Raw genomic sequence first — 26,527 nt, forward strand, 5'->3', positions numbered from 1 at the left:
GCTGCCCTGGGATTTGTGCCAGTGAAATCTCTCTCCTCCTGTGTCCAACTCCACAGCAGACACCGGCTCATCCCACTGATATCCAGCAGACAGCGTGGAACAGCCGGAATGAACAAATCCTGCTCCCTCCTCCCAGCTTTGGGCTGAGCAGAGCATTTCAGAGACCTCCCCAGGACTCGGGGAGCTGGGCTGGGCATTCTGGATGTGAAATCAGCCCTCAGATTCACGGGTTTTTGTTTGCTCCAATCCATCTGTGTGACCTTGGCTGATTCTCCGCCTTCTTCCCATGTTTTGCCAGTGGCAGGTGGAAGTTTTTTGGGATTTGGCAGGCTGTGTCCTCGTGGCCTGTCTGGGGTGTGAAATTGGAATTGTTCACAGTGCGGAGATTTTAATGAGCATTTCCTAAAGGCCAGAGTGCATCAGGCAGTGAGGGGAGCTTTTGTCTCAGTAGGAAACAAGCAGCACTGGGAACTTGATAAACCCACCTGGGAATTCCTGGCTGGCTGAAGGTGGGAGGCACAGGGGCAGCTGGAATTTAAAATGAGGTTTTTTCCCTTTCCTGAGAGCTTTCACCCAGGGAATCCCTGCAGGAGTTACTGCTGAGTGGGTGCCGGAATGTTTGGATGGACACAGGAGCCCTCACTTTGCTGCTGAGAAGGGGCCACTTGGTCCTCAGAAATAACAATTGATTCTCTTGTGGCGAATTCCGGGAATTCTCTCAGCAGCAAACACTCTTGAAAATTGATTTTTCTAAAGAATTCACCCAAAATGATAAGGCCAGGCCTGTTTTATGCTCCCCTGCTTGAGTTATTCAGTTGCTTCCTAAGTAAATAAGACACTGCAAACAGCTTTTCACAACTCCTTTCATGGCAGGAAGAGCCAAAGCTGGGTTGGAAAGGATGAGTTGGGAAAGGAGTAAAGGAAGAAAAACCAAGTTTTATTTCTCTCATAGCTTCATTGAGTGGAAGTTACTGAAAAGCACTTTTCTTGTCCCTGCTGCTGTTAAATTACAGCTCCAGCATGAGTTTATCAGGGAATGAAATCTCAGAGCTTCCCGGAGGCTTTAAGCAGGTGACTCTTTTTTTTTTCTCCCTGAAGAGTCATTGAGGACAAGGTGGAATTCGGGGCAGAAATAAGAATTTAGCTGAACAATTTGTTGCTTTAGCTGGTGGCTGGCACCTCTCACAGGGCTCCCACACCCTGGCAAAGGAAGGATTTATTGCTGTGCAGGTCTCCCGTGGAATAATGTGGTGTAAAATGACAATGTCAGAGCAAGTTAAGGATCTGCTTCGTTCTGAGAGACTTCCCTGCAATAATCCCGAGTATTAAACTTCTGGAGACGCTGCAGGAATTACCACAGGGACCATTCTGAGCAAACGACTGCTCCTTCAACATCATCATTACCCAGGCTTTGCTCCCTCGTAAAAATTCCTCTCGGTGATCCCAGATAATCTTTTGTGTTGCCTGTCTTTTATTTTTCAGTGTAAATCAGCAGCAACGCTGCCCTTTGAAGGGAGGGAAGGAGCTCTGAGCACCCTGATCTGGTGGAAGGTGTCCCTGGATCCAGGGGAAGGATTGGATAATCCTTAAGGTCCTTCCAACCAAAGCGTGCTGGGATTCTGTGAAAAGATTTGATTTTTGTGAGGACAGGATTGATGCAGGGGTTTGGAGGAGGAGGAGGGAGCTGGGGTGGGAGAAGCCTTCGTGCCTGGTGCTGTCTGGAGTTGAGAGGGGTCAGAGACAACCTGGAAGTGCTGATGCAGTTGGTGACATCAGTAAATTGTGACATGTTCGCCTGTAACTCCTCCAGTCCCTGCTCTCTGGGTAAATGCAGGACCTGGCACAAAAACCGAGATGGGGACAGGAATATTTCCCGTGCTGTACAAAAGGCAGGAAGCACAAATAAACCAGCATGTGGAGATGACTTTTCCAGAGCAAGGTGTGACCCCAGGCATGTCTAGACTGTGCAGCAGATTGTAGCTGAGCAGAGGCCCCAGCCCCGCGCTCGGGGCCATCCCGGCTGTGTCACCTTGGCCGCGTCCCCTCGGTGCCGCGGGGGATCCGGCGCTGAGTTCTGTGTGGGACACGGACATCCCTGCTGGGCTGCCCGGGAGCATTCACTGCTCCCAGGCTGCTTTTCTGGGAACGGTGCCCAGCTTTTGTTTCATTCCTGCCCAATCCCAAGCACCTTGCTCGGAGGAGAGCAGGATCAGAAATTAAAAAGGTAAACGCGGTCCTTGTTGGAGACAATCTTTATCTTTATGGATCTTTTCCTCCTCCCTTCTGCTCCTTTTGAATCTGATCCAATTAACGCTGGATTTCCTGCCTTTTGTAGCTCCGGCTCAGAGCTGTCCCAATATTTGATCTCCCTCTCTCTTTTTCTGGAGTTACAACATCCAGGACGTGGATATTTGGGGAATCTTCAGGGAGGCCTCATTTACTTGGATGACCTTGGAGAGGAATGGAATGATTTCTTTGCCTCCCACTGCCCCTGCAGCCACCTTGGAGGCTTTAATTATTAATGGTTTATCCTGGAGCCATCAGCACTTTGGATGGGAAGGTGCAGCAGGGATTCCCGTGCCGTGTCCCAGGATTGTGTGGATGCAGTTCCATGTGCACGTTCCTGCTGTGTTCATCGTGGCTCTGTCCTGTACCTGTGTCATTGCGCTCCTGGCAGGGACACCTTCACTGCTGCTGGAATATTTTTCCATTGATTTTTTCCAGTTAAATGATGCCTTTTTTTGAGGAGCTTGTGGTGGAAAAGCTGAATCCTGGCTCTGGAAATCCCAGAGCCTGGGCTGGCTGGGAGAACACCTTCTCCCAGGTGCTGGGAACTGAGCAGAGAGTGGAAAGAACAGAGCAGGTCTGACCCTGGAATGGGAATCTTGTCCTGGTTTTCCTGACTTTCCTTGCTTGGACTAAATGGGGGGTTATTTCTGTTAGATAGTGATCAGATAACCCTGAATCTGGAGATAATGAATTGGTTCGTTTGGGGGATTTGGGAGCAGCCCAGGTGTGTCCTCTGCCACCTGAGGTGGGATCACGCAGTCCAGGCCTGGTGCCTAGAGAAGGGAGGACTTATTTCCCAGGATTTTAATCCTGGAATATCCTGAACTGGAAGGGACCCACAAGGATCATCAAATTCAACCCCTGGCCCTGCACAGACAATCCCCCCGTGTCCCAGTTGTCTGAATGTTTCAGTTGCCTGCAGTATGGAATATCTTCGTCCTTTCCAGACTTGAGACAGAAAATAACCCCAAATCCTCCCCCAGCACCATCCCCTTGGGTGTTCTCCTCCTGCCTGAAGAGTCCAGCAGAACAAAGCCAGCTTTAGCCCACTTTTTAGGGCAAAGTTTCTTTGGAAATCTGGCAGTGGAGATGCCGAAACAAGGCCCTGCCACACACTCGGTGTGAGGATGGTGAGATTTGGCTCTGAACTGTTCCCTGCTCATGGCCCTGCTTTCATCTCACCTCCCTGCCCTCCTGATTTCAAGGACATTGTTATCCTGAATATATTTCCCCGGGGATTCCACGGAAGGAATTTCTGTGCAGTTCCCTGTCTGAGGACGGGCTCTCGTGTCTTTACTGCAGAACTGATCGTTTCTAAAGCTGAAGTTGTGGCAGCTTGAGCTTGGCACAGAGGGAACTCCTGGGACTGGAGGAGCCATTCCAGAGGCTGATGGCGAAGGACAAACCTCCCATGCTGCTGCTGGGGAGGAGCAGGAGGAGTTTGGGGTGGGGCAGTGCCGTGTTTGATGTGAGAGGGAGATTTTAGGGCCCTGAGGGGATTCTTGGGGTGTTTCTTCCCCTCTTGCCCCCATTTCTTCTGGCACAAGGAAAAGAGGGGGTGGAAACAACTTTTTTCCTCAATGGAAAGGGTTCTGCTCATTAATTCTGAATGGAAACTGGAGAAACTTGCAGGAGTTTGGAGGATGTGGTGACGTGACAAAACTCAGCTGATGTCCTGGGGCCCTTCTCATCCATCTTCCTTCCACGAAGGAAAAACTCAGGACAACCTTTTTCCTTAATATCTGTATTCAAAAATGGGAGAAAAAACCCCATCCTGATTTCCACAAACCCCTCCAAGCTCCCCAGACTGGGGTTTTCAGCCAGCATTGTGTTGTTTGCTGATGGGATCTCCACAGCTCTCCAGCAGCTGTGGCTCGTGGTGGCCACGCCAGCTGTGGGTAACCCCAAGCTTGGACACAAATTCCCAGAAAAGCAGCAAACAAGTTCTGGGGAAGCAAATTGCCAGGGAGAGGAATGGAAAGGCTGATGGAGGCAGATTCAGGCACCACAGGAACGCGGGGCTGGAGCAGGGAGGGAGGGAAGCGACTTTTCCTTGATGGGAGCTGGAGGTGGGAACAGGACGCAATTCCATGGCTTCACAGGGGGTTGGAGGCGATGGAAGAAGCATCCTGAGGACCAGGGTGGATCCCTGTTGAGTAGGGATGGAGAGGGAAAAGGGGTTTGTGATGCTTTGGAGGCTTCAGTCGGGCCACAAAGTGCACGGCAGCACTGCCTTAAAATGTTCAGGGCCTAAAGGGGCTCCAGGAGAGCAGGAGAGGGGCTTGGGACAAGGGATGGAGGGGCAGGATGAGGGGGAATGGCTTCAAAGTGGAAAAGGGGAGATTTGGGTGGGATATTGGGAAGAAATTCATCCCTGTGAGAGCGGTGAGGGGCTGGAATGGAATTCCCAGAGCAGCTGTGGCTCTGTCCAAGGCCAGGTTGGATGGGGCCTGGAGCAACCGGGGATAGTGGGAGGTGTCCCTGGAAGGTGGAATGGATGAGCTTTAAGGTCCTTCCAACCCCAGCCATTCCACAATTCCCTGCTGCTGCACTCCTTGTGGAGAGGCCACCACACAGAGCAGGAGCCTTTCTTAAAGAATTTCTCGTGGCTTTGGGCCTGGAGATCGGGACTGAGCGGATTCTGGGGATTTGGCTGGAAGCCACTGCTCAGCTTTCCCTCAGCCGTGGCCGTGGTGCGAAATTCGGATCTGGAGTAAACAAGCAGATGGTTCCACCGAGCTCTTTGCAAGGGGAATTCTGCTCCCAAACCCAGCTACAGCTGGAAGTGACAGAGTAAAACAGCCCTGACACTGAGAGTTCAAATTGCTCTGTCTGTGGAAACTTGGGAATGTGGGTTCTTCATTCTCCACAAGTGGTGGAGCCTTCCCATCTTTCTGTCCCCAGGCAGGAATTTTTCGTGGTCTGAGCACAGGAGAACTCCCGGCACGGTCAGAGCTCAGCACCAGGTCAGGAATCCGGGTGGGCTGTGGGTGTTGCCATCGCTCCAGCTTCATAAATCAACTAAAAATAAATAAAAGTAAAAATAAATACAAGCTTCAGCCTGTTCTGAGGTGGAGGAGGTGGTGGGAGGACAGGACATGCTGTTGCTGTCATCAGTCGGAGCCTGTGCTGGAGGAACTGGTGGCAATGGTCAGGGACTGGATTAGTCCAGGCTTTTGCCTGCAGGCAGCACCATTAGGCCTGGCTTACACCTGTCCCCGGGGCTTTGTCACCTCCCCTGGTCACAGCCCCTCAGTTCCCCTCAGCTCTAAAAGGGAGGCAGAAACTCTGTGCCCCCAAAGGGGGGTTTCAGCATTTGGGGGACTTGGGGCCGTTATTTATCATCAGCGTGGAGCTGATCGTAAAACTCCAATGACATTCCCATCCCACGGTGCCAGAGGTGAGCCAGAAAATCACTCCTTGCTCCGGAGAACTCCCAGGTTCTGCTCTCCTTCTTCCCGAGGCTGCTTTGCATTCCCTTGTCGTTCCTACAGCTGCGACTGCTGGAATTCGAGCAGGTTTTTCATGGAGCTGCCAGGAATCCGAGTTGCACTTCCCAAATCTTGTTTTCTCCCGGTCTCTGTGACGTTTTTTGCTGCGCTGTAAAAGAGATTTGTAGAAACTGCAGAAACAAATGAAAAAAGAGAGGAGAGGAGAGGAGAGGAGAGAGGAGAGGAGAGGAGAGAGGAGAGGAGAGGAGAGGAGAGGAGAGGAGAGGAGAGGAGAGGAGAGGAGAGGAGAGGAGAGGAGAGGAGAGGAGAGGAGAGGAGAGGAGAGGAGAGGAGAGGAGAGGAGAGGAGAGGAGAGGAGAGGAGAGGAGAGGAGAGGAGAGTGTTCAGAGGTGGCACCTATAGGGTGTGACAGGTGACTTGTGCCTGAAACCCTTGATGTGGTGGCATCCTCGGCGACTTCAGAGATCTTTTGCAATGTGATCCCTTCCTTTCCCCCTCTTTCCTCAAGGTGCTTTTCCTTCTGGAGCTGAGAGGTGACGGCAGCAGGGGTGGCCGCGTCCCTTTCCCCCCCGAGTGTCTCATGGATGCCGGACACGAGCAGAGCTGCAGGAGGGACAGGGCTGAGCCCGTGCCTGCTGTGACCAAGGTGCCGATTGTCACTTCCAGCGAGCCTCTTCCATTATTAATGTGACATCACGGAGGCAGCCGGGATCAGCTCGGTCCTTCCTGCGTGTCCGGGAGCGCAGCTGAGGTGACCTCGCTGTGCACCGCTTCCCAAAGGGAGCGACTCCAGTGCCCGGCGAGCTGGGAAACCGCCAGGCTGGAGCTCCAGAATTTCCCCTTTCAGCTCCTTGGGCTCCCTCTGCAGATTTTAGCGGGATGAAACATCCCCCCTCGCTGCCCCGCCAGCCTCGTTTGTCAATAAAACTCCAGGTTTAATGGAATTTAAGTGCATTGTTAGGGTGACAAAGCCGCGAGTGAGCCCGCACGGAGGGCTGCGGCTGGTGTTATTTATCCGGTGATAAACACAGCCCGGCTCCTTATCAGCACATCTCCCTTTGCCTGCCCGGGGAAAACAATCTCTGCAGCCCTGATAGCAGCGAGGCTTCCGAGGAAATTCTAATAAAGCTGTAGCAGCTTTCGGGGGGGATGTGCGATGCAGCATTAGCGAGCCTCAGTCGCATTCGCCTTCCTTCTGTTGTGCTGAATGAGGGGCTGTTTGCTCCTGAATGGAATCGTTATAATCGTGTTTGTCACCTCGGCGTGCTGTGACTGGAACCAAGCGCTGGTTTCAGGGTGGGAGTGTCGTGGGAAGCACCTGGGTTCTGTCACTTGACTTCTTTTGATTGGAAATTTATTGTCTCTTTAATTAGCAGCGAGTGTGGGAGTCATTATTTTATTAATTAATCGAGGGCAGCCCTTTCTGTCCCCATTTGCAGGGGGTCCAGCGGTCTCCCTGCGGATGCAGCACTGGCACAGGTGTTGTGCAGGACCCTGTTTTCCTTTCCAGGATAACTGAGGTTGGAAAAGCCTTCCAGGATCATCAGATCCAACCTGGGACCAGTTCTTGTCCCCAGCCCAGAGCGCTGAGTGCCACGTGCAGCCCTTCCTTGGACACCTCCGGGGATGGCGGCTCCAAACCTCCCTGGGCAGTTCCAAGGCCTGACCACCCTCTCCATGAGGAAATTCCTCCTGGAATTTCCAACCTCCTGATGTCCAACCTGAGTGCAGAACAAAGCTGGCTCCTGGCAGGAACCCCCTCTCCTTTCAGGCTTGGCACCGGCCGCGTCCCTTCTGAAGCATCTCAGAATTACTCAGGCGCAGCTTTGAAGTCCAGACCTTTGGTGTGACCTCGGGAACGTCCTGCACTCGAAGCTCTGATGGGATTTTAGCTGCATTAGGGTGAAAACAGGGAACATTTCTGTGTTCGTGGCCAGCTCAATGCTTTGCAATCACCTTTCTGCCCCAGCTGCATTTTGCTCCATGGGAAGCTGTGCCTTTGGGTTAAAGAGGTTTTCACTCTAAAACTAAAAATCTGAATTTTCTGAATGCCTGGGAAATACTTGCCTCCGAGATGAGCTCGTTGCTCTTTTTATATCTAACATGGATACCCATTGCCTGTGTGTATAAATGTGTGGAATGTCCATGAAATCCAAGAAAAACTAATCCACAGTGGGCGGGTTTGTGCATAAATCACTGCTAAATGTAATAAAAAGCCCTCCGAGACACTTTCACCTGTTGGGTTGCTCAGCTGTGACAGTTCCAGAAATGCCTGTGGACCATTGAGTCACTTCTCATTAAAGCGAAATTAAACCCGAACAGAGATCCAGGGGAATTCAGCCTGAGATAATTTTGAAACATTTCAGAGGGGAAGGAAAACAGCAGAAAAATGAGATTATCAGGCCCCCTGGACAGTGGAAATTGTTTGGCTTTGGCTCCAGTTGAGCTCCATCGCCCCAAATCAGCCAAGGATTCGGTTTCTGCTCCTTCAAAGATGAGCTGGGGAAATGCCACATAAAAAATGAAGAATTAAGAGCTCCAGTGCAAAAGTTCCTGCAAAAAGAAGAAAAAAATGAAAAAAAGGGATTGATTTGGTTCCAGCCAGCAAATTTCTGTGGGAAAGAGCAAGATTTGAAGATGCTGTCGACGATGGAAGTTTTGCTGCTGCTCGGAAACACTTTCACCTTTTGAGGGAATACAAGGGAAAAAGAAGGAAAAGGGAAGTGGGGGGGTGAATTAATGGGATTTCCCCTTCCAGCAGCAGCTTCTGGAAGGAGCAGGGACAGGCATCCCTGGAAGTGGAAGCTTTGGGAGCGATTTCTGCTGTTACCACATCACCGGAGTTCTGAGGAAGGAAACAACAAGGGCAGAGGGGTGGAGGCCAAAAGTTACTCCTGAAGGATTTACCCTTAAGCTGCAGCCTGGGTTTAAGGCTGAGACTAAGCCCAGATCAGGAGAATTCCTTCATTTCCAGTCCAAGGGTTCTGGCTCAGCGCTGGTGGCGTTTTTTTGGACTGGATTGATTTGAAGCAAACCTGTCCCGTTCTGTCCTTTCCATCAGGATCTGGAGCCACTGGATTCCCTGGAGTCTGGGGCGGGGTGGGGGGGGGGGGGGGTGGTGTGAACATGTCAGGAAGTTTTCCACACTCCCAGCTGGAAATAGCCCGTCCTTAAGGAAATTCCCCTTCTTTTTGGGGAAATGAGGAGTGCACTGCTCCTCCTGCAGGAAGAAGCTTGGTTAAATCCATCCTTGGGGTTAAGATGGGTCTTAAAAATATTCCAGTAGGGAATTCCAGTCTTAAAAACATTCCAGTGAAGGAGGGGGACTGGGAAGCCTGGAAGGGGCACATCCTTCCAAGGGAAATCCCTGCCTTGATTGGTCCCAGAAGTTCCTTCTCCTTGTTTATGGAGTGGTTTTTTACAGAATTCCCTATAATCAGAGGGCTTACATGTCCCAAACCTGCCGCTTCCCAAGACGTGGGGTGATTTGGGATCTCTCCCTGCCCGTCCTGAGCCACTTCCAGGCTCTGGAGCAGAGTTAAGATGCAGGTGTGCTCCTCCCATCCCTGCAGCACGAAAGGAGGAACAATAACTGGATCTAATTATTCATTTTCCTTGTGAAAGTCCATTGTGAGGAGACGTCTCCTGTGACCAGAAAATGAGGTCCAGAGGTGCTTAAGTATATTTTGTTTAAGAGAGCAGACAAGCTCCAGTAAGATGTTCAGAATTAATGGTACAGCTCTCCTGATGATTTGAGGAGAGGTTTGGATGAAAAGTTAAAAATACAGGTGAAGTGAATAATAACACACAGGGAGATCAAGAGCTGCTGAGAGGTGTCCCTGAGCTGCACTGAGAGGGAAATGAATCCCGGAATTGGCAGGATGGGGCTGTGGAATGAAGGATGGGAGGGAAAAGGAGGCTCTGGCTGGGCTGGGGATGGGGCTCTGGAGAGAAACTGGGGGTGCTGGGGCTTGGGCTCAGTTCTGTGCCCTCAACAATTCTGGTTAAACTGAACGTCCACAGCGCTGAATCCAGTGTGAGTCGTGGAATTCCACAATGGCTTGGGTTGGAAAGGACCTTAAATCCCATCCAGTCCCACCCCATCCATGGGCAGGGACACCTTGCACTATCCCAGGCTGCTCCGAGCCCTGTCCAACCTGGCCTGGAACATTTCCAGAGGTGGAGGTGATCCAGGGGTGTTCTTCTCCTTGGATTTCCTGTTAACTGCGAGCTGTGACTTCTCCATCCATGGGAATGCTGCTGGAATCTCCCCTCTTCTTCCTCCTCTTCTTCCTCCTCTTCCTTCTCTTCTTCCTCCTCTTCTTCCTCCTCTTCTTCCTCCTCTTCCTCCTCCTCTTCCTCCTCCTCTTCCTCCTCCTCTTCCTCCTCCTCCTCCTCCTCTTCCTCCTCCTCCTCCTCTTCCTCCTCTTCCTCCTCTTCCTCCTCTTCCTCCTCCTCTTCCTCCTCCTCCTCCTCCTCCTCCTCCTCCTCCCCCCCCCCCGCCACTCCAGTGGGTCTCACTTTGGGTTAAACACAGCCAGGGCAGGAAAAGGCAGAGCCAAGTCCAGGAAGATGAAGTATCAGGGAGATTCACCCAGAATTTGTGGTGGAGGCTCCAGGAGGACCCAGGATCCTGGCTGATGTCAGGGCTTATCAGCAGAGATCCAAGGGGGTGACAAACCAAAAAAAAGAGAAATAAAATTAACACAGAGGTTTAATTAAATCAACAAAAGCAGTTCTTGGAGGGGGGGGAGGGAGGAGAAGATAAAACATCCCCAGTGATGCCCTTTGCTTTTGTTTGAAGCTGGTGTTGGACTGCACCCCGATTCTGGGCAATTCAAGTTGATGTTTAAATCCATCCTCTCCACATATTTCACTTGAAATAACGGGATTGCAGCTGGAATTCCTGACCTTTGACTCCTGCACTGGTTTGCAGCATCCACACCAGGAATTCTCACTGTGTTTGGGTGCATTTAAGAAGAACTAATGGCCAAATGCATGATTGGATTAATTTCAGGGTGCTTCAAATCTGTGTGCAAGCATCTCCTGCTGCTCCTCCGGAGCTTCTGCCTCACTTTGTGACACTTCATTGATTTTTTTTTTTTCCCCCCTTTTCCTTTTCTTCCTCTCTGTGTGGAAACAAATGAAAGCAGGAATTGGGGTTGTAAATAGATAATGGGACGTGAATGCAGAGTAATCAGTGCCATGCATGTACAGCCATACTAATTGTGCCTGGGATGGGAATGGGATAAATATTTAATGCCTGGATTCGGTGGGAAATGCGAGAGCAAGGAAAGGAATAAAGAAAAGAGTTGAGAAGGCCACACTTCAGTGCTTTCTCTCAAAAAAGAGGAGTTTTGATGGCGTTAACCCCTCTGTGTTCTGCAAGAAAGGAATTGGGTTTAATGTGGAGGTTTCGGTGCCACTCAAGGGAAAAATATCCCGGGTTAAAAACGCTGCTGGAAAGGATTTGGGGTAAAATCTGTTGCTTGAGATGAAGTTTTTTCCTCAGGCTGAGCAGAGTTCAGGTGGGGCTTGGGGACAGGGCAGTGACAGCAAAGGAAACGACGAAAATAAAGAGGAAAATCCTGAAATCCTGCTGGTCGTGGAATCATTGGAAAAGACTTCCAAGGTCATCAAGTCCAACCAAATCCCACCATGCCCAGGAAAGCACAAGGATGGTTCTGAGGGAGCGGGAGGGACGGACCCACAGCTCCTGCCAGGGCAGGAATGGCTTTGGGAGCACCGTGGGAGGCACAGCAGCATTTCTGTGGGGATTGGTGTCCTGGGGGGATGGCTGGCTGCTTTTCATGGCACTTAGGGTGGTCAGAGAGGGAAATAAATCCAGGAGTGGGTGCAGCAGGAGGGATGGAAAGCTCCCGGCGTGCTCCTGTTTCTCTGTGCCACAAAGAACCACGGGGTGAAAACCTAAAATCTGTTCCTCCACCACGAGCTTGAATTGCAGGAGGAGATAAATTGGGCTCAGACATCCAGAAAAAAACCCATATTTTTAAATTTTCACTGCCACTGAGGGGGTTTTGATGCTCTTCAGGCAGTTCCAGGAGTTCCTGTATTTCCTGAGCATTGATTTCTGTGTGCTGGGTGTCTGATGTTGAAGTCACTTGAAATTTGATCAGATTTGTATCAATATTAAGTGATTGCCCATCCCTGGAAGTGTCCAAGGCCAGGTGGGACAGGGCTTGGAGCAGCCTGGGTCAGTGGGAGGTGTCCCTGCCCATGACAGGGGTGGGACTGGGTGAGCCTTAAGGTCCCTTCCAACCCAAACCATTCCATGATTCTGGGATGATTTTCCATGTCCTGGTGATGGCAGGAAGGGGGACATGGACAGAGGCTGGAAGAGGTTTTCAGATTTAATGGGCATTAAATCAAATCAGAGAAAAAGGAGAAGTCTGGAATACTGAGGAGCACAGTGGCAGAGGGCCGGGAGAAAGGGGTTTTATTGCCAGGCCCCTATCAGAAACCCCATTACTGATTGGGTTAATGGGGAGTGCTGGGAATTCCGAGCACCCCCCGTGGTGCAGAGAGTGCTGGGAAGGTGGAGGGGACTCGGAGCTCCCTTTAGTCATCCCTGGGTGTTTCCAGGTCTAATGGAATTCCTGGGATTCCGGTGTTCTCCTGGAGATGGAGTTGGGTGTCTCGGGAAAGCTCCTGTGGCTCTGAGGGGTTGGTGGTGCAGAGCCGGGCTCCTGTGTGTCCCCAGCTTGTCACAGCCCTTGTGTGGCCGCTGTCACCCTGCCCAGTGCCTGTGGGACCCACCTGCCCTGTCCCCAAGCCCCTGCTTGGTGATTTGGGATGATTCCCTGGTTTCCTGATTCTCCTCCCAGCTGAGCATCCTTCCCACTCCCTCTGGGATCCCTCCACAGCAGCCAGGACATTTGCATGGCGAGGCTGTGCAACTGTAATTAAATATTCCATTATCAATTAACTATTCATGCCCTCTAGTGATTATTTTAAACCTGTGGGAGCCTCCTGGTGAAAGGCTGCAGGTGGGCACAGAGTTTTCTGTGGAATGCTGAGCTCCAGCCATGGCATTTCTTATCCAGAGCATTTTAACCCCTTTTCCCACCCAGTCTGGGGCTGGGCAGATTGGGTGGGAAAATTTCCATCCTTTTAGGGATGGAGTCCTTCATCCTGCAGTTCTGCTGCTGGATTTCAGATGAGAAAGGGGAGAGAAGAGGGAGCTTTGGAGGGAGCAGAGGTGGTGTGTGTGAGTCTGACAGGCTGTGCCTGGAAGTGAGGAGCTGGTGGGGATTTCTTGGCTGATTTCACCCTTTCCAAAAGCTGTCGATGTCTTGAGCAAGTGGCACGTGGAGCTGAGGAAAATTCCCATGCAGGAAAGTCAGGGAAAGGTTTTCCTTCTCCCTAAATCTTCCGTGGGTGCAGAGCACCGGGACTGTGATGGATTTTTTGTCCCCTCTCCTGGTTTTGCCTTCAGGAATTTTTCCTGCTGTTCAAAGGCAGCAGGAAGTGCCATCCATTGATGTTTTCCAATTGATTTTCCAAGTGTTCATTCACTGGGCTGGTGGAATTCGAACAGTTCAAGCATTTGGGATCCTTGGAAGTTCGTGGTGGGGTGGATCTGGAAAGTCACTTCTGGAAGGGGAACTTGGGGGGGCTCAGCCTGGAGAAGAGGAGGCTCAGGAGGGCCTGGATTTGGTGATCCTGGAGGTCTTTTCCAACCTTAATGATTCCATGAGCCTGTGGAGATGAAGTGCCTGTCTCAGTGGATCCCAGTTCTCAGGCTGCTGAATCCACCCTTCAGGGATGTGCTGATTAAAAACAGAAAAAGGGAGGGGGGACAGGAGAAACTGAGCCTCGTTCAGGCAGCTTTGGTTTATTGTTGTCTCATTTTTATCTCAGGCCGTTGAATTACAGCTGTGAAAGGGAAATTTGGCTCTGCATAGCTGAAGATTATTTATGAGGGGTTTGACTGCTGATGCGGAGTGAACAGTGACAGGGCCCTGGGGGGGTGGGAATATTAAGTTTAAGGCTGTTGCCATAACAACCAGCCAGGGGAACTTCCTCAGGATCGGTTTGAGGCATCCCATGTTTGATCTCAGCCCCAAATCTGTTTGTTTGACCTTGGTTATATGAGAAAGTTCCCAATTCAGTCGGTTCAGCTGCCTTGGAGTCTCCCAAGGATGGCAAAAAGCCACAGAGAACCTGTTTCTGCACCACCTCGCCTTCCTGGCACCAGAGATGGAAATAATCGATGGAGAAATGGTTGGGAACAACCTGAAAGCCCAGTTTTAAAATGTTCCAGTCCCGCTCTGAGCGCTGCAGGATCCAGGCACGGGATAATCCAGCCTTTGGATCGTACTGTAGGCGGCAGAGATGCGTTAGTTCTGCAGCCTAATCACCCTGCAGCTCATTAACGGGGCCACGGGGCAGCCCCTCTGCATTAATTAGTGCTGCCAATTCCAGCCTGGATCCCACTTGGAGGAGCTGAGGTCACCTCTGGAGGCGCTGGGTGACTGAAGGGCTCTTCATATGCTCCGTGGGCTGTGAGATCTGCTGCTAAAAAATGTTTAAGAATCAAATCTGAATTATCCTCTGGATGGAGGAGATTCCCAGGATCCTTTTGCCTTCACCTAAAAAACCAGGGGTGTTGGAATGGCAATAATGGGTCTTGGAATGGCAATAAAAGGTGTTGGAATGGCAGTAATTAAATAAGTGATAGTTGGGGATTAAAATAATGAACTTTCGTGAACAGGAGCAAGGTTCCATGAGAGCTTTGCTCCTGGTGGGGTCCCCACCATGGTGGATGTCACCGCTGTGGACCTCAGTCCAAGTGCTGTGACTTGGGAAAAATGTTGTGTTCCAGTCTAAAACTTGGCTTGGGATAAAAGTCAGCCAGGAATTGTGAGCTGGAGTTTAATGAAGCAAAGAGCCTCGTATTTTAGAAGGAAATAAAATGATAAAGAGTTTTGAAGGGCGGTTGCTGGGTTCTGGAGCTTCCCACCTTGGTGGCTGGCTGGAATCTTCCTCAGGTTGGGACAGGTCATAAATAAAATCAAAATCAAGGAGGTTTTTGCCATCCTTTCCCTTCCTGAGTTAAACTAAACAGAGTTTTTTGTCGTGGGTTCACCAAGTGTGAGGAAGGGAACTGAATAAGCTTGGGAATGTTCTTTGCCTTAGGAAAAAGAATGGAAACCCCTGCAGTGACAACCATGGAGCTCTCAGATGGGAATCCCAGCAGGAATGAGAGGCTGGAAGCCCCCGTGGGGCAGGGGGTGCTCTCCTGGAGCACGGAGGAGTCCTCCATGGTGCCCACGGAGGAGTTCCCGAATTCCCGGGGGAGGAGGATGGCCTGGAGAGCCGGGTTTGGGGTGTGACTCCCGGGATGCTGACGTGGCTCCTTGCTCTCCTGCAGGTTCACCGGGATGAATTTGCCGGCCCCCGTGATCAGCAGTAAGAATTGGCTGCGGCTGCACTTCACCTCCGACGGCAACCACAGGCAGAAGGGCTTCAGCGCCCAGTACCAAGGTAGAGGAATAAATGAATGCCCTTGCCTGGCCTTGCCCATCCCAGCTTCCCCAGGAATCCACAGCTGCCTCCCCGCACGATCCTGCTGCTGTTCATTTGCCAGCTGAAATCTCCCAGAGCGTGGGTTTCACACAACCCCAGAATGGTTTGGGTTGGGAGGGACCTTAAAACCCATCTGGTGCCACCTTTCCCTATCCCAGCCCTGTCCAACCTGGCCTTGGACACTGCCAGAGACCCAGGGGCAGCCCCAGCTTCTCTGGGCACCCTGTGCCAGGACTTCCTCACCCTCCCAGGCAGGAATTCCTTCCCAATATTCCTTCCCGAGTCCATTTCTCCATCTGTAAAAGAGCAGTGACACCTGAATCTGTAAAGTTCTGGAATACCAGGAGGGTTTGGGTTGGAAGGGAGCTCCAAGCCCATCCATTCCCATCCCATCCAACCTGGCCTTGGGCACTTCCAGGGGCAGCCACAGCTTCTCTGGGAAATCCATCCCAGCCCCTCCCCACCCTCCCAGGGGGAGAATTCAGGTTTGGGATAAAAAGATTTCAGGATTGGGATGTTCAGGTGCTGTTGAGGAACAGGAGATCCTTTGGCAGTGGAGAGAAGATGCTGCTCCGAGGCTGTGGCAGCCCGGGGTGGGAGCAGAGGGTCTCGGGAATGGATTGAGTGGATTCCTTGGAAGTGTTCCCACCGTTTCCTGTGACGACTTTGAAGGAGGTTGTGGGTGCAGCTGGCTCTGGAGGCAGGATCCAGGAGAGGGGAAGTGAAGCAGGAAGGAGCAGGAATGACATCCAGTCCCTCATGCAGTCCCCTCCCAAGGCTGGGCTCCGTGGAGCTCAGCAGGTTTTTTCCTTTTGCTGGGAAGAAGTTCCACAGCTCTGGAGAGGAGTCAGGGGAAAGGGAAAGGATTTTCCTTGGACAAATCCACAAAGCTGCCCCATTTGGATGCTCCCTGGTTGTTCTCAGCAGTGCTGTCACGGCCTCAGCACACGAACCACATCATTATTCAACTTTCCTGCTTTCCTTGACCCCGTAAATGACTTTATTACAAGGGAAAAAGCCAAACCCTTTTGTTGTTGCTGTGCAGCACAAACACCTGGAAAGGGCAGCTTCCCTTGGGGTGCCTTTTCCCTGGCTGGCAGGAGCGCTGCTTTCTCCGAAGCACCTGTCTGAGCCAGCCTTTCTCCCTCAATGGGAAAGTCAAGAGGAGTGTTCTAATTCCCCTTGATTAGATAAATGTCCGGGGTTCTCCTCTCGTGCACGCCGCAGAAGCGGTGCTGGCAGAGGGAATGAACTGGGCATGGAGTGTGTGAAAATGAACTGAACTCCCCGTTCCTGAGCTGGAATCGAGGCAGGATCTCGGCCCAGCTGCCAGAGGGGACCTGCCCTCGTTTTTCCTGCTGGTTTTTGTGGAGCTTGGCAGCTTTTTTCTATCTTTCAGTGCTTAAAAAACAAAGCAGAACAAGCAGCCAAGCAATAAAAGCTCCCTGGGATGAAGGGGAGGTGTCTGCAGGCAGCAGGATCTGTAGGACAGGAGATGCTGATACTTTAAAAACCTTCCTGTAACCCTTCCAGCAACCTGGCCTGGACATAAATATTTCACTGGAGATAAATCCCTACAAAACAGGCCGTGTCATTCCACGGGAAGCACAGCAGCTGAAATGCATTTTTCATCAGGAGAGCCGGATCAGCATCGGCCAGGAGAAGGAGGGGAGGCTTTAGGGCGGCTCTAATTTGTTGTCTGTTTCCCAAAGACGTGTCTGTACATCATTAATGAACCCCCTGTGTCCTCTGGGACGGGGCCTGGCTTTGCTGATAATCTATAAGAAAACAATTTCCCTTGCAGCTTGTTTCAATTGATCCCGAGTTTTGCGGAACACCTTCGCTGCCTGTTCCCTAATCCGTGCCCTCATTTGGAAATCACTTCAGGAATGTAAAAGCCAGGTTAGATGCAATCAGGCTGTGGAAAGGGGGTTTTTTTTGTTGTTGTTGAATACAGCAAATTCGTTCCCTTCCTGGGAGAGTTAAATATTTCCCCCTTCCCTTTCCCCTTTCGTTAAGGTGAATCTTGATCTTTGCAGATGCTTTTTCCCCATTCCCTGTGCAAGGAAATCAAAGGGGCTCTGAGAAATCTGTGCATAGGATTTTTTTTTTTTATTGTTTTCTTCCCATCCTGGCTCTTCATAAAGGTGCCTGCAGGTGGAAGAAAATACTACAGAAGTGTTCTAGTCAGGCGAGGTGGCAGCACCTCAGATGTCCCCTGTCCTCCCCGGTCAGAGGGGCTGGAAGGGCAGGGCTGGAACTGCAGAGATGCTGGAGAGATGGGAATGCTGCCCTGGCTCTGCTGCCCCTCTCTGCACATGTTTTATGGCAGAACTTGGCTCCCTAATTGCTCTGGAGCTGATTGTTACCAGCACATAATTGCAGCTTTTATCGATCTCCCCGCCCCGGCCGCTTCCCTTCCCTCCGGCAGGAAGATAAATGGGATGAGCTCCAGCCTTGGCACAGGACAGATCCCAGCAGAGCTGGCTCCGCCAGGGAGGGGCTGGGGAGCTCTCTGTGGCACGTGTGAGACACACAAATGGCTTTTTGAGGGTGTCTTGGAATCTTGGAATGGTTTAGGTTGGCAGGGGCCTTAAATCGCGTCCAGTTCCACCCCGTGCCATGGGCACCTTCCACTATCCCAGGGTGCTCCCAGCCCTGTCAGCTGGCTTGGATTTACAGATCTGTCCATGGATAGGCTTCAGTTTGGACAGATCTTCCCCTCCTCATCCTGGATGTTCCCCATCTCATCTTGGATCTTCCATTTCTCGTCTGGGATCTTTCCCTCCTCCTCTTGGATCTCCCCTCTTCATCTTGGATCTCCCCCTCCTCATCCTGCATGTTCCCCTCCTCATTTTCGATCTTCCACTCTTCATCTTGGATCTTCCACTCTTTATCCTGGATCTTTCCGTCTTCATCCTGATCTCCCACTCCTCATCCTGGATCTCCCACTCCTCATCCTGGATCTTCCCCCTCCTCATTCTGGATCTCCCACCCTTTATCTTGGATCTCCCACTCCTCATCCTGGGTCACCCCCTTGGGCTGCAAAGGGATTTTTAGCTCCTGCCATGAACCCTGTGCAGTCTCCTGGGCAACTCTGGTGCTTGTGCAGGCTCTGATTCCCAAAGATCCACTGCTAAGGCTGCCAAAAGAGGGATTTTCCCAAAGAGTTGTATTCGAGGGGGCTTCTCTTCACCCCCAAGAACCAGAACCGCTGTGAGCATCCTGCTGCATCCCTGGAGCTGCTGAATCATCCCAGCGGGAGGAGGATCCAGGCAGGAGCTGGATTTAACAGCAATTCCCCCAGCAAGGAGAACAGAGCTTCACGGAATAGATTTTTTTGGTTGTTGCTGCTGAAATGCTGTTTTCCAAATTAAAAATAAATAAATGTCTGCTTAAATTCTCATTTAGAGCAACATGGAGTGGTTGGAAAGGAGCAGCCCGGCCTGCCTGCCGCGCTGGCAGAGCTCTGTAATGTCATCTCTCAAATCTGACAGGATGCTGAGTATTCCATTAGATCTGCTGGATGTGTGTGAGCAGCAAAACCCTCCAGAAAACAGGAGTTTGTGTTCATCCAATTATCCTGACACAGTCCTTTGTAGTACTGCTCCACATTCCAATTGCCAAACAAAGTAGATTTTCAAATACCGGATTTTTGAGGGCAGGGAGTGGGAGAATTGTTCTGATTTATTTAATTAAAAAAAAACCAAACCAAACCAGAAACAAGTGGTGCTTTATTGTGCCTGCTGCTGATCTAAATGGAGTCGTTTGTAAAGCCTGACTCCCATCATTACGGCTCCAGAATGAAGGATGAGGAGCAGAGGATGCAGTGATCCCTGTTTATCAATTATCCTGGAAAGGGACACGATGCAATTAGGGAGGAGACGCTTCCTGGGGATGCAGCTCAGCCTCTGGATTTTGGGATTGGTTTTCCATCAGGGACAGGGTTGGAGTAGGGTGTTTGTTGGATGGGATCTGGCAGGGGTGGCTCTGGGAGAACCTTGGTTAGAAATGTGTCCCTGAAAAATTTCCAGGCCCGGGTGTATCTAAATTATGAATTCCCCATGCCAGAGAATCCTGGAATGGTTTGGGTTGGAAGGGACTTTGAAGCCCATCTTGTTCCACCCCCTGCCACCTTCCATTGCCTTCTCCTGGATTTGGGATGTTCCGCACTGGGGAAATCCGTGCAGGCTGCTGTGTCCTGATGGGAAAAGTTGACCTTTCCAAGGATGTCTCATCCCATCCACGGTGCCACCATCAGCCCTGGGGGGGTTCACCAATGTTTGGGAAGCTTTGCTTGGCCTCTAAATTCCCTGTATCGTGCACAAATCAGCTGAGCTGAGCTTTTGTGTGTGTGTGGAGAGTGGAAACATTCCCTGGGGAGCGGATAACGGGATGTGCAGTGGGAATACAAAAATGGGATTATTTTATAAAGCTGCTCCGTCACTGATCGTGCCCCAAAGCACAACCCCAGAGCAGCGACTCAGAGACTGCACAGTCCCAGTCCACACCCTGCCATAGCCCAAATCCAGCCTTGGAAACTTGGAATTGACTGGGTTTTATTGCCTGGTAGGGAATGTTGGCTGGGATTGGGGGGGTTATCCCTGTGTTTGCTCGGAAGAAGCTGGAGAATCACTGCAGGATGGTCTGTCACTATTTTAGTTGAGGCAGAAACAGGTTTTTACCCCTAAAATGTGAGTTTTGGTAGCCCCACATCCTTTCTTTGATCCACTGATAACACATTTATTAAAATCCTTGAGATCAGGCTGGAAATATCCTGTGATTCCCATCCACGTGGATCTTCGGGGCATCCCAAAACCTGCTGCTTTCTTTTCCTCCTGCTGCACTTGCAGGTGGATTTGGAGTAAAAAGAAACACGAGTTCGATTTGCTTTGACAGCAGCCTGCTGTTAATTAGTTTTCCCTTCTTCAATTAATGAAAAAAGGCAGCTCCCCTGAACAAATTGAAGCTGCTGAGGAGCAGCAGCAGCTTTCCCTCATGAATATTTGTCAGCTAATGCAGCCCTCAGATTGAAGTTATTGCTGCTTTGTTTAAAGAGAAAGCCAAAAGCTGGGAGCAGATGATGAGTGAAGAGCTGCACCCAGCATCTCCCTCAAAGCACCACCTCAGGTGAGCTTCAAGGAGCCTCTCCCTGGCTGAGGCTCCTGCAGCAGCTGTTCCAAACGGGCTTTTTTTAAGCCCAAAAAAGAAGCGCGCACGATTAAAAACCCCCTCGTTAGTTACATGGGTAATTCTTCTTGACAGCTTTGTCTTAGGAATGGGCTCGTTTAGGGATGAAAGGCTGACAAGATGAAGAACACGGGGAGAAAGGGTTTGAAGTGGGAGCCCAGCTGGGTTTCTCCGCGGATAAGGGCTGGCTCGTCAGGAAGAGGCTCCCACAAAGTGGCTTGGACACGGAGCTCTCTGCTGGGAGGCTGCTCTTCAACCACATCAGCTCCAGCCTGCCAGGGAAGGCCCTGCTATCCCAGTTCCTGCCAGGAAAAGCTGGATTATCCCAATTCCTGCCAGGGAAGGCCCTGCTATCCCAATTCCTGCCAGGGAAGGCCCTCTTATCCCAATTCCTGCCAGGAAAAGCTGGATTATCCCAATTCCTGCCAGGGAAGGCCAGGTTATCCCAGTTCCTGCCAGGGAAGGCCCTGTTATCCCAATTCCTGCCAGGGAAGGTTGGATTATCCCAGTTCCTGCCAGTCAAGGCCGGGTTATCCCAATTCCTGACAGGCAAGGCCAGGTTATCCCAATTCCTGCCAGGGAAGGCCCTGCTATCCCAATTCCTGCCAGTCAAGGCTGGGTTATCCCAATTCCTGCCAGGGAAGGCCCTGCTATCCCAATTCCTGCCAGTCAAGGCTGGGTTATCCCAATTCCTGCCAGGGAAGGCCCTGCTATCCCAGTTCCTGCCAGGAAAAGCTGGATTATCCCAATTCCTGCCAGGGAAGGCCCTGCTATCCCAGTTCCTGCCAGGAAAAGCTGGATTATCCCAATTCCTGCCAGGGAAGGCCCTGCTATCCCAGTTCCTGCCAGGAAAAGCTGGATTATCCCAATTCCTGCCAGGGAAGGCCCTGCTATCCCAGTTCCTGCCAGGAAAAGCTGGATTATCCCAATTCCTGCCAGGGAAGGCCCTGCTATCCCAATTCCTGCCAGGAAAAGCTGGATTATCCCAATTCCTGCCAGGGAAGGCCCTGCTATCCCAATTCCTGCCAGTCAAGGCTGGATTATCCCAATTCCTGCCAGGGAAGGCCCTGCTATCCCAATTCCTGCCAGTCAAGGCTGGATTATCCCAATTCCTGCCAGTCAAGGCCGGGTTATCCCAATTCCTGCCAGGGAAGGCTGGATTATCCCAGTTCCTGCCAGTCAAGGCTGGATTATCCCAATTCCTGCCAGGGAAGGCCCTGCTATCCCAATTCCTGCCAGTCAAGGCTGGATTATCCCAATTCCTGCCAGGGAAGGCCCTGCTATCCCAATTCCTGCCAGTCAAGGCTGGGTTATCCCAATTCCTGCCAGGGAAGGCCCTGCTATCCCAATTCCTGCCAGTCAAGGCTGGATTATCCCAATTCCTGCCAGGGAAGGCTGGATTATCCCAATTCCAGGTGTTTGTGCTGCTCCCAGATGGTTCTGCCAGGTGGGGTTTATGTCAAACCCTCGGGCTGGAGGGAGCCTCGGCTGCAGCAGCCAAATCCACATCAGGAAAACAAATTGCTGCTCCCTGGCGTGGGGAGCTGCCTGTTGGGAAAGGATGGGGCTCTTGGAGATGGATGGCATTCTTGTTCCCTTTCCTGGTTTTTCTCCTCTTCTGGTGGAGGTTTGCAGCAGGGAGAGAGTGAATGGTCACACTTGGATGTGGGGCTCCAGATGGATGTTTCCCTTTGCCAATAATCTGGGTTTGATTTTGTTTTGCCTGCAATTTTCCTGCTTTTTGGAGTCTGCTGTTTATTCAGACCATGTGTGCAGTTTCTAGGATGTGAGTGCTCCCCTGGAAAGGCTCTGGATATTCCATAATGGATTCATGGAATAAATTCCTGCAGCAGGAAAACCAGGGGGGAGACCACCTCAGCATTTTCATCTCAGCATCCCTGAAGTTTTTTAGAGCTTCCCTTTTTCCTGTCTCCCATTTTTAGTGTTACAGAGGGATGAGGGGGCTTGGACCCCATTTTTATGCTCAGATTAAACCTCTCCAAAGCCCTAACATGGAAAATAAATCCCTCCTGCTTTGGCGGGGGGGGGAGTCAGGCTAAGTTGGAAGGATGCAGGATGTGGGTGATGCGCAACTTCAGCTTCGTTTTCTCTTTAAAACGAAAACTTTAAAATCCCTGGAGCTCAGCTAAACCTTTTCCTCGTCTCTCCTTTGTTTCCAATCCCTGCAGTCAAGAAGCAGATGGAGCTGAAGTCCAGAGGGGTGAAGCTCATGCCCAGCAAGGACAACAACCAGAAGACATCTGTGTGTAAGTTTTTTGGCTCTTCCTTCGCTGTCTTTTCGATAACAATCTCCTGGAACATTCCATCGGACTTGCCAGTAATCTCTAAAACTCTGCCACTCTTACAAGTTCGGGTGCTTTTTCCTCTCTTCCCCCTGCATTTCTGCATCACTTCCTCCTCCTGGTGCTCTGTTCACAAGCATTTACTAACTCCTGGAAGGGGGATAAGGGGCTTGGAGTGTGTGGATTTGGTTGGTTCTGTGCTCCAGGACAGCCTGGGGGTTGTGGCTTTGGGCTCCTTTTAGTGGGGAAAATAAAGAATTTTGGGAATGGGGTTGATGTTATCACTGTAAATGAGGAGCAGGGGTAAGGAACAACACCAAAAAAAAACTTTTCCGAGGCAGTAGCAGCGTCTTCCTTTTTCTACTTGAGTTTTATTCCCTTTTCCCTGCAGAAAAGTCCCAGTTCTGGGTTTAGAGTGCTGCTTTTTTGGCTTCAGTGGTTGTGGTTGGTGGTTGGTGTGTCAGGGGCAGAGCGTCCCCTGTCACTGCTGTGCCTCCCTCCGGTAGGTGGGAAATCTTCCATCTTCCCATCAGGTGCTTCCCAAATCAGGAGCAAAACCTGTGGTTTCTGTCCCTGACTCTTGGGCTCTTGTGGTGACTCTAAAATAAAACAGGAGGGAATCTGCCTTGGAGTTAATATTTTATATTTTATAATATTTTATACTAAGGATTCACGTGGGAGCAGGATGTAGCATTTTTCCAAATGGGTTTTAGGGGAGAGGCTGGAATTGCTCATTTCCTTGCACAGCCCATTACCCCCATCAGAGAGGAGTGGTTTGGATGTTTCATTCTGGTGGATTTTGGATACCAAATCCAGAAAAATGAATGGTCTGGATCTGAATCGTGGCTCAGTGTCTGTCTGGAGTGAGGGGCTCCCTCCGAGCTCCCAGGAGAATGTTTAGAAGCTCTGGATTTTTGGGAGCAAGGCTCAACAAGGTAAAAAACAGCCCCAAAATCTCCAGAGCAGAAAACATTGGGGGCGTGTCCAGGGAAAATTGATTCCGTTTTAAAGGAAAACTCTGAGTCCCGTTCCTGGCTGGGTGATGCATTCCCTGCCAGGAAGAAATTACTTGGGATGAACATCCCAGTGCACTTAACTGAGTGGGAAATTTGGTTGGAAAACACCCGTGGCTTGGCGTGGAGACAGAGGGATGTGTTTGGAGTGGGGTGTCCTGGATTTTGGGGAATGTGGGGGAGGGAGCGATGAATGGCTGGCTTGAAGTCATCGGTTTAATGAAGTATTGTGGCATTAACAATACACAGAATTCCCATTTCTCCTTCCTGGGAAGGGCCTTTGGAGCAGTTTTACCCATTTTTATTGTGCTGAGGCTGAGGAGGACACAGCACCTGCACTTCCCTTGCCAGCAGGTCCTGCCCTGTCCCAGCCCTGCTGCATTTCCAAGGAGGAAAACGTAGGAATTCGTTCCCTCTGCCTGGTTTATCCTCTCCCCAGGGGCAGCAGCTCAGAGCTGCCAGTTCAGCACCTTGGCAGCTCCAGTCTCGTCCTGCTGCTGGCAGCTCAGGCTGGAATAATGGGAATGGTGATGGTGGCCCCATTCCTGCCCATTCCCAGCGTGGTCCTTGTCACCCCCCTGCCCCCCCGAGTCTCCAGCTCCTTCCCCGTGCCCTGCTCTCCGTGAGGTCCGGATTTTCAGCCCTGATTATCCCTATCTCAGGCAGCCTTCTGCTCCCACAGGGAATTTCCAGCTGCAGAAGTGCTGATTCCCGAGGAGATGGCGCCAGGAAAATTGGGGCTTTTTGCACAGCTTTATCTGCTCTGTTCCCTGTTGAATTTGCAGGGTTGGCCGTGCCCCTCATGCTCCCAAACTTCCATGAGCTGAGTCTGCATCCCAGATAATTACACAGGTGGGACAGGCTGCTTAAAGGAATTTCCCATCCCAGAGCAATTTCCACTTGGCTCTGGCTCAAATACCAGAAGTTCAGGAATTCTTGTGTCTCTTGGTAGCACTTCAAGCTGAGCCATGAAATCCTAAAGTCATTAAGGTTGGAAAAGACCTTCAAGTCCCTGATTTATTTTCAATTATTCCCACCAGCAATGTTTTCTTTCCACGTGCTAAAACCTGGCCTAAAATCCTCCTCCCTGGAAGAATCCAGGTTTAAATCCTGCAGGTCTTGCAGAGGTTTTTGCGTTTGGGATTGGTTGGTGAGATTAAACCCCGTGTGTTCCGTGTGTCTGAGTGGAGGCAAAATGCAGTGATGTAACAGCTGCTTGTGTTATTGCAGGGGAAAAAAAAAACACATAAAGATACGGAATTTTGGGGGGTGGTGCTGGTTGTGCTCAGTTTTAGTGGAATGTGCTCGTTTGAATTCCTAATTAAGTGCCTTGTACTGCTCACCATCAGTAAAATTATTGAGAAGTCTTGCTTGAATCGCTTCTGGAGGGAAAATAATACAGAGAGAAAAATAATGCAGGTAGAAGAAATAGTTTTAAATTTTAGGTCTTGTTTTGGAGGCTGTTTCTGCCGCTGAATGCAGAGTGTAAACGGGGATATTCCAGGTCCCACAGTGGGAAAATTGTGGTGTTTGGGTTTTACAAAGCAGTATCAAAGTGGCTTTTGTGGTGTTTGGGTGAGGCCCACGTGGGGAGGCCCCGTGGGGTTACTGGAAGGGCTGGGATGAAGGAGTGGAAATTCTGTGCGTGTCCAGCTCGGTCAAAATCTGCTTTGCAAAGTCATTTTGGGGGGGGTTGAGCAGTTTTTAGGTCTCAGCCAAGTGTGTGGGAGTTTGTGGATGGGGGGAGGTGTGAGAGTGTCCGTGGTGCTGGGACAGCCCTGGGTGAGGGACACAGGAGCCACCCTGGGCTGGGGGAGAAGCTTTGCTTGGGTTGGGTGGGACACCCTGGGAATGGTTGGTGAGTTCTGGAGTTCTGGGAGGGGTTGTGGACCTGCATCTTCGGAGCTGTTCTGGGGCAGCACAAGGTGGGAAATGGAGGTTTGGAATTCTCCAGGTGGAACGTTTGCAGCTGGAATTGGTCTTTCCCAGGGTCAGGACCTTTTTGCGCTTGGTGTTGCTAAACCTGGGAGTGTTTCATGTCTGGGTCAGTGTCACTGAGGTTCTGGAATCACTTAATCCCTGGGGTTTGGGTGCTCAAGGATCTGTGGGGGTTGGAAATGCAGCAAGACCTGGTTGGGGTGAGCCCTGCACCCCAAAATCAGCTCCCTGCTCTCAGGATTTTTGATTTTTGTAACCTTGCCCAGAAGTTTGCATGGAATAACTCCCAGCCCTGGTGTGACCACACAGATTAACCCTTTAAACCAACTAATTCCTGTCCTTCCCAGCCCTCCTGCCAGGAGAAAGGATCCCCTCCTTTCAGTGTATATCTCATGCTGAGAAACGTTGGGGCTTTGTCAAAGCTTTTTAGGTGCTGCTTTGTTTTGTAGTTCCACAGTTTGGTGAGAAATTGTCCCTTGGGAATCCTTCAGTGAACTTTTTTTATTAAGAGAGCTAGGACTAAAGAGGATTTTAGCAGCAAATTGCAGTGGCAAACGGAGCCATCGGAACTGGCTGTCACTGAATGCACCTGGAGAAAGAAATGGAAAAAAATCAGGAGAATGACGGGATGGAAAACCAATCCCATGGTTGGGGGAGAGAATTCCTGAGCTTCTAATACAGAAAGGGAGCAGTTCATCCCAATTTTCCGGGATTTGTTGTTTTTTCCAGTAACCTTGAAGGGTTCATTTGGGAATGGCACAGCACGGATAAAGCTTTGGGAAGGTGAACACGG

At 50.9% G+C, this 26,527-nt stretch overlaps 1 protein-coding gene across 1 annotated transcript in view; it reads left to right on the forward strand.

Moving 5' to 3' along the window:
* The window catches only part of CSMD2 (CUB and Sushi multiple domains 2), a 350,279-nt gene that overhangs the window by 152,650 nt on the left and 171,102 nt on the right, over window positions 1-26,527 (forward strand). The window contains 2 exon segments of the mRNA XM_048326964.1: window positions 15,136-15,248; window positions 22,670-22,747. Coding sequence (XP_048182921.1) covers window positions 15,136-15,248; window positions 22,670-22,747 — 191 coding nt within the window.

Source organism: Corvus hawaiiensis, chromosome 23 (genome assembly GCF_020740725.1).
Source record: "Corvus hawaiiensis isolate bCorHaw1 chromosome 23, bCorHaw1.pri.cur, whole genome shotgun sequence".
Lineage (NCBI taxonomy): Eukaryota > Metazoa > Chordata > Aves > Passeriformes > Corvidae > Corvus > Corvus hawaiiensis.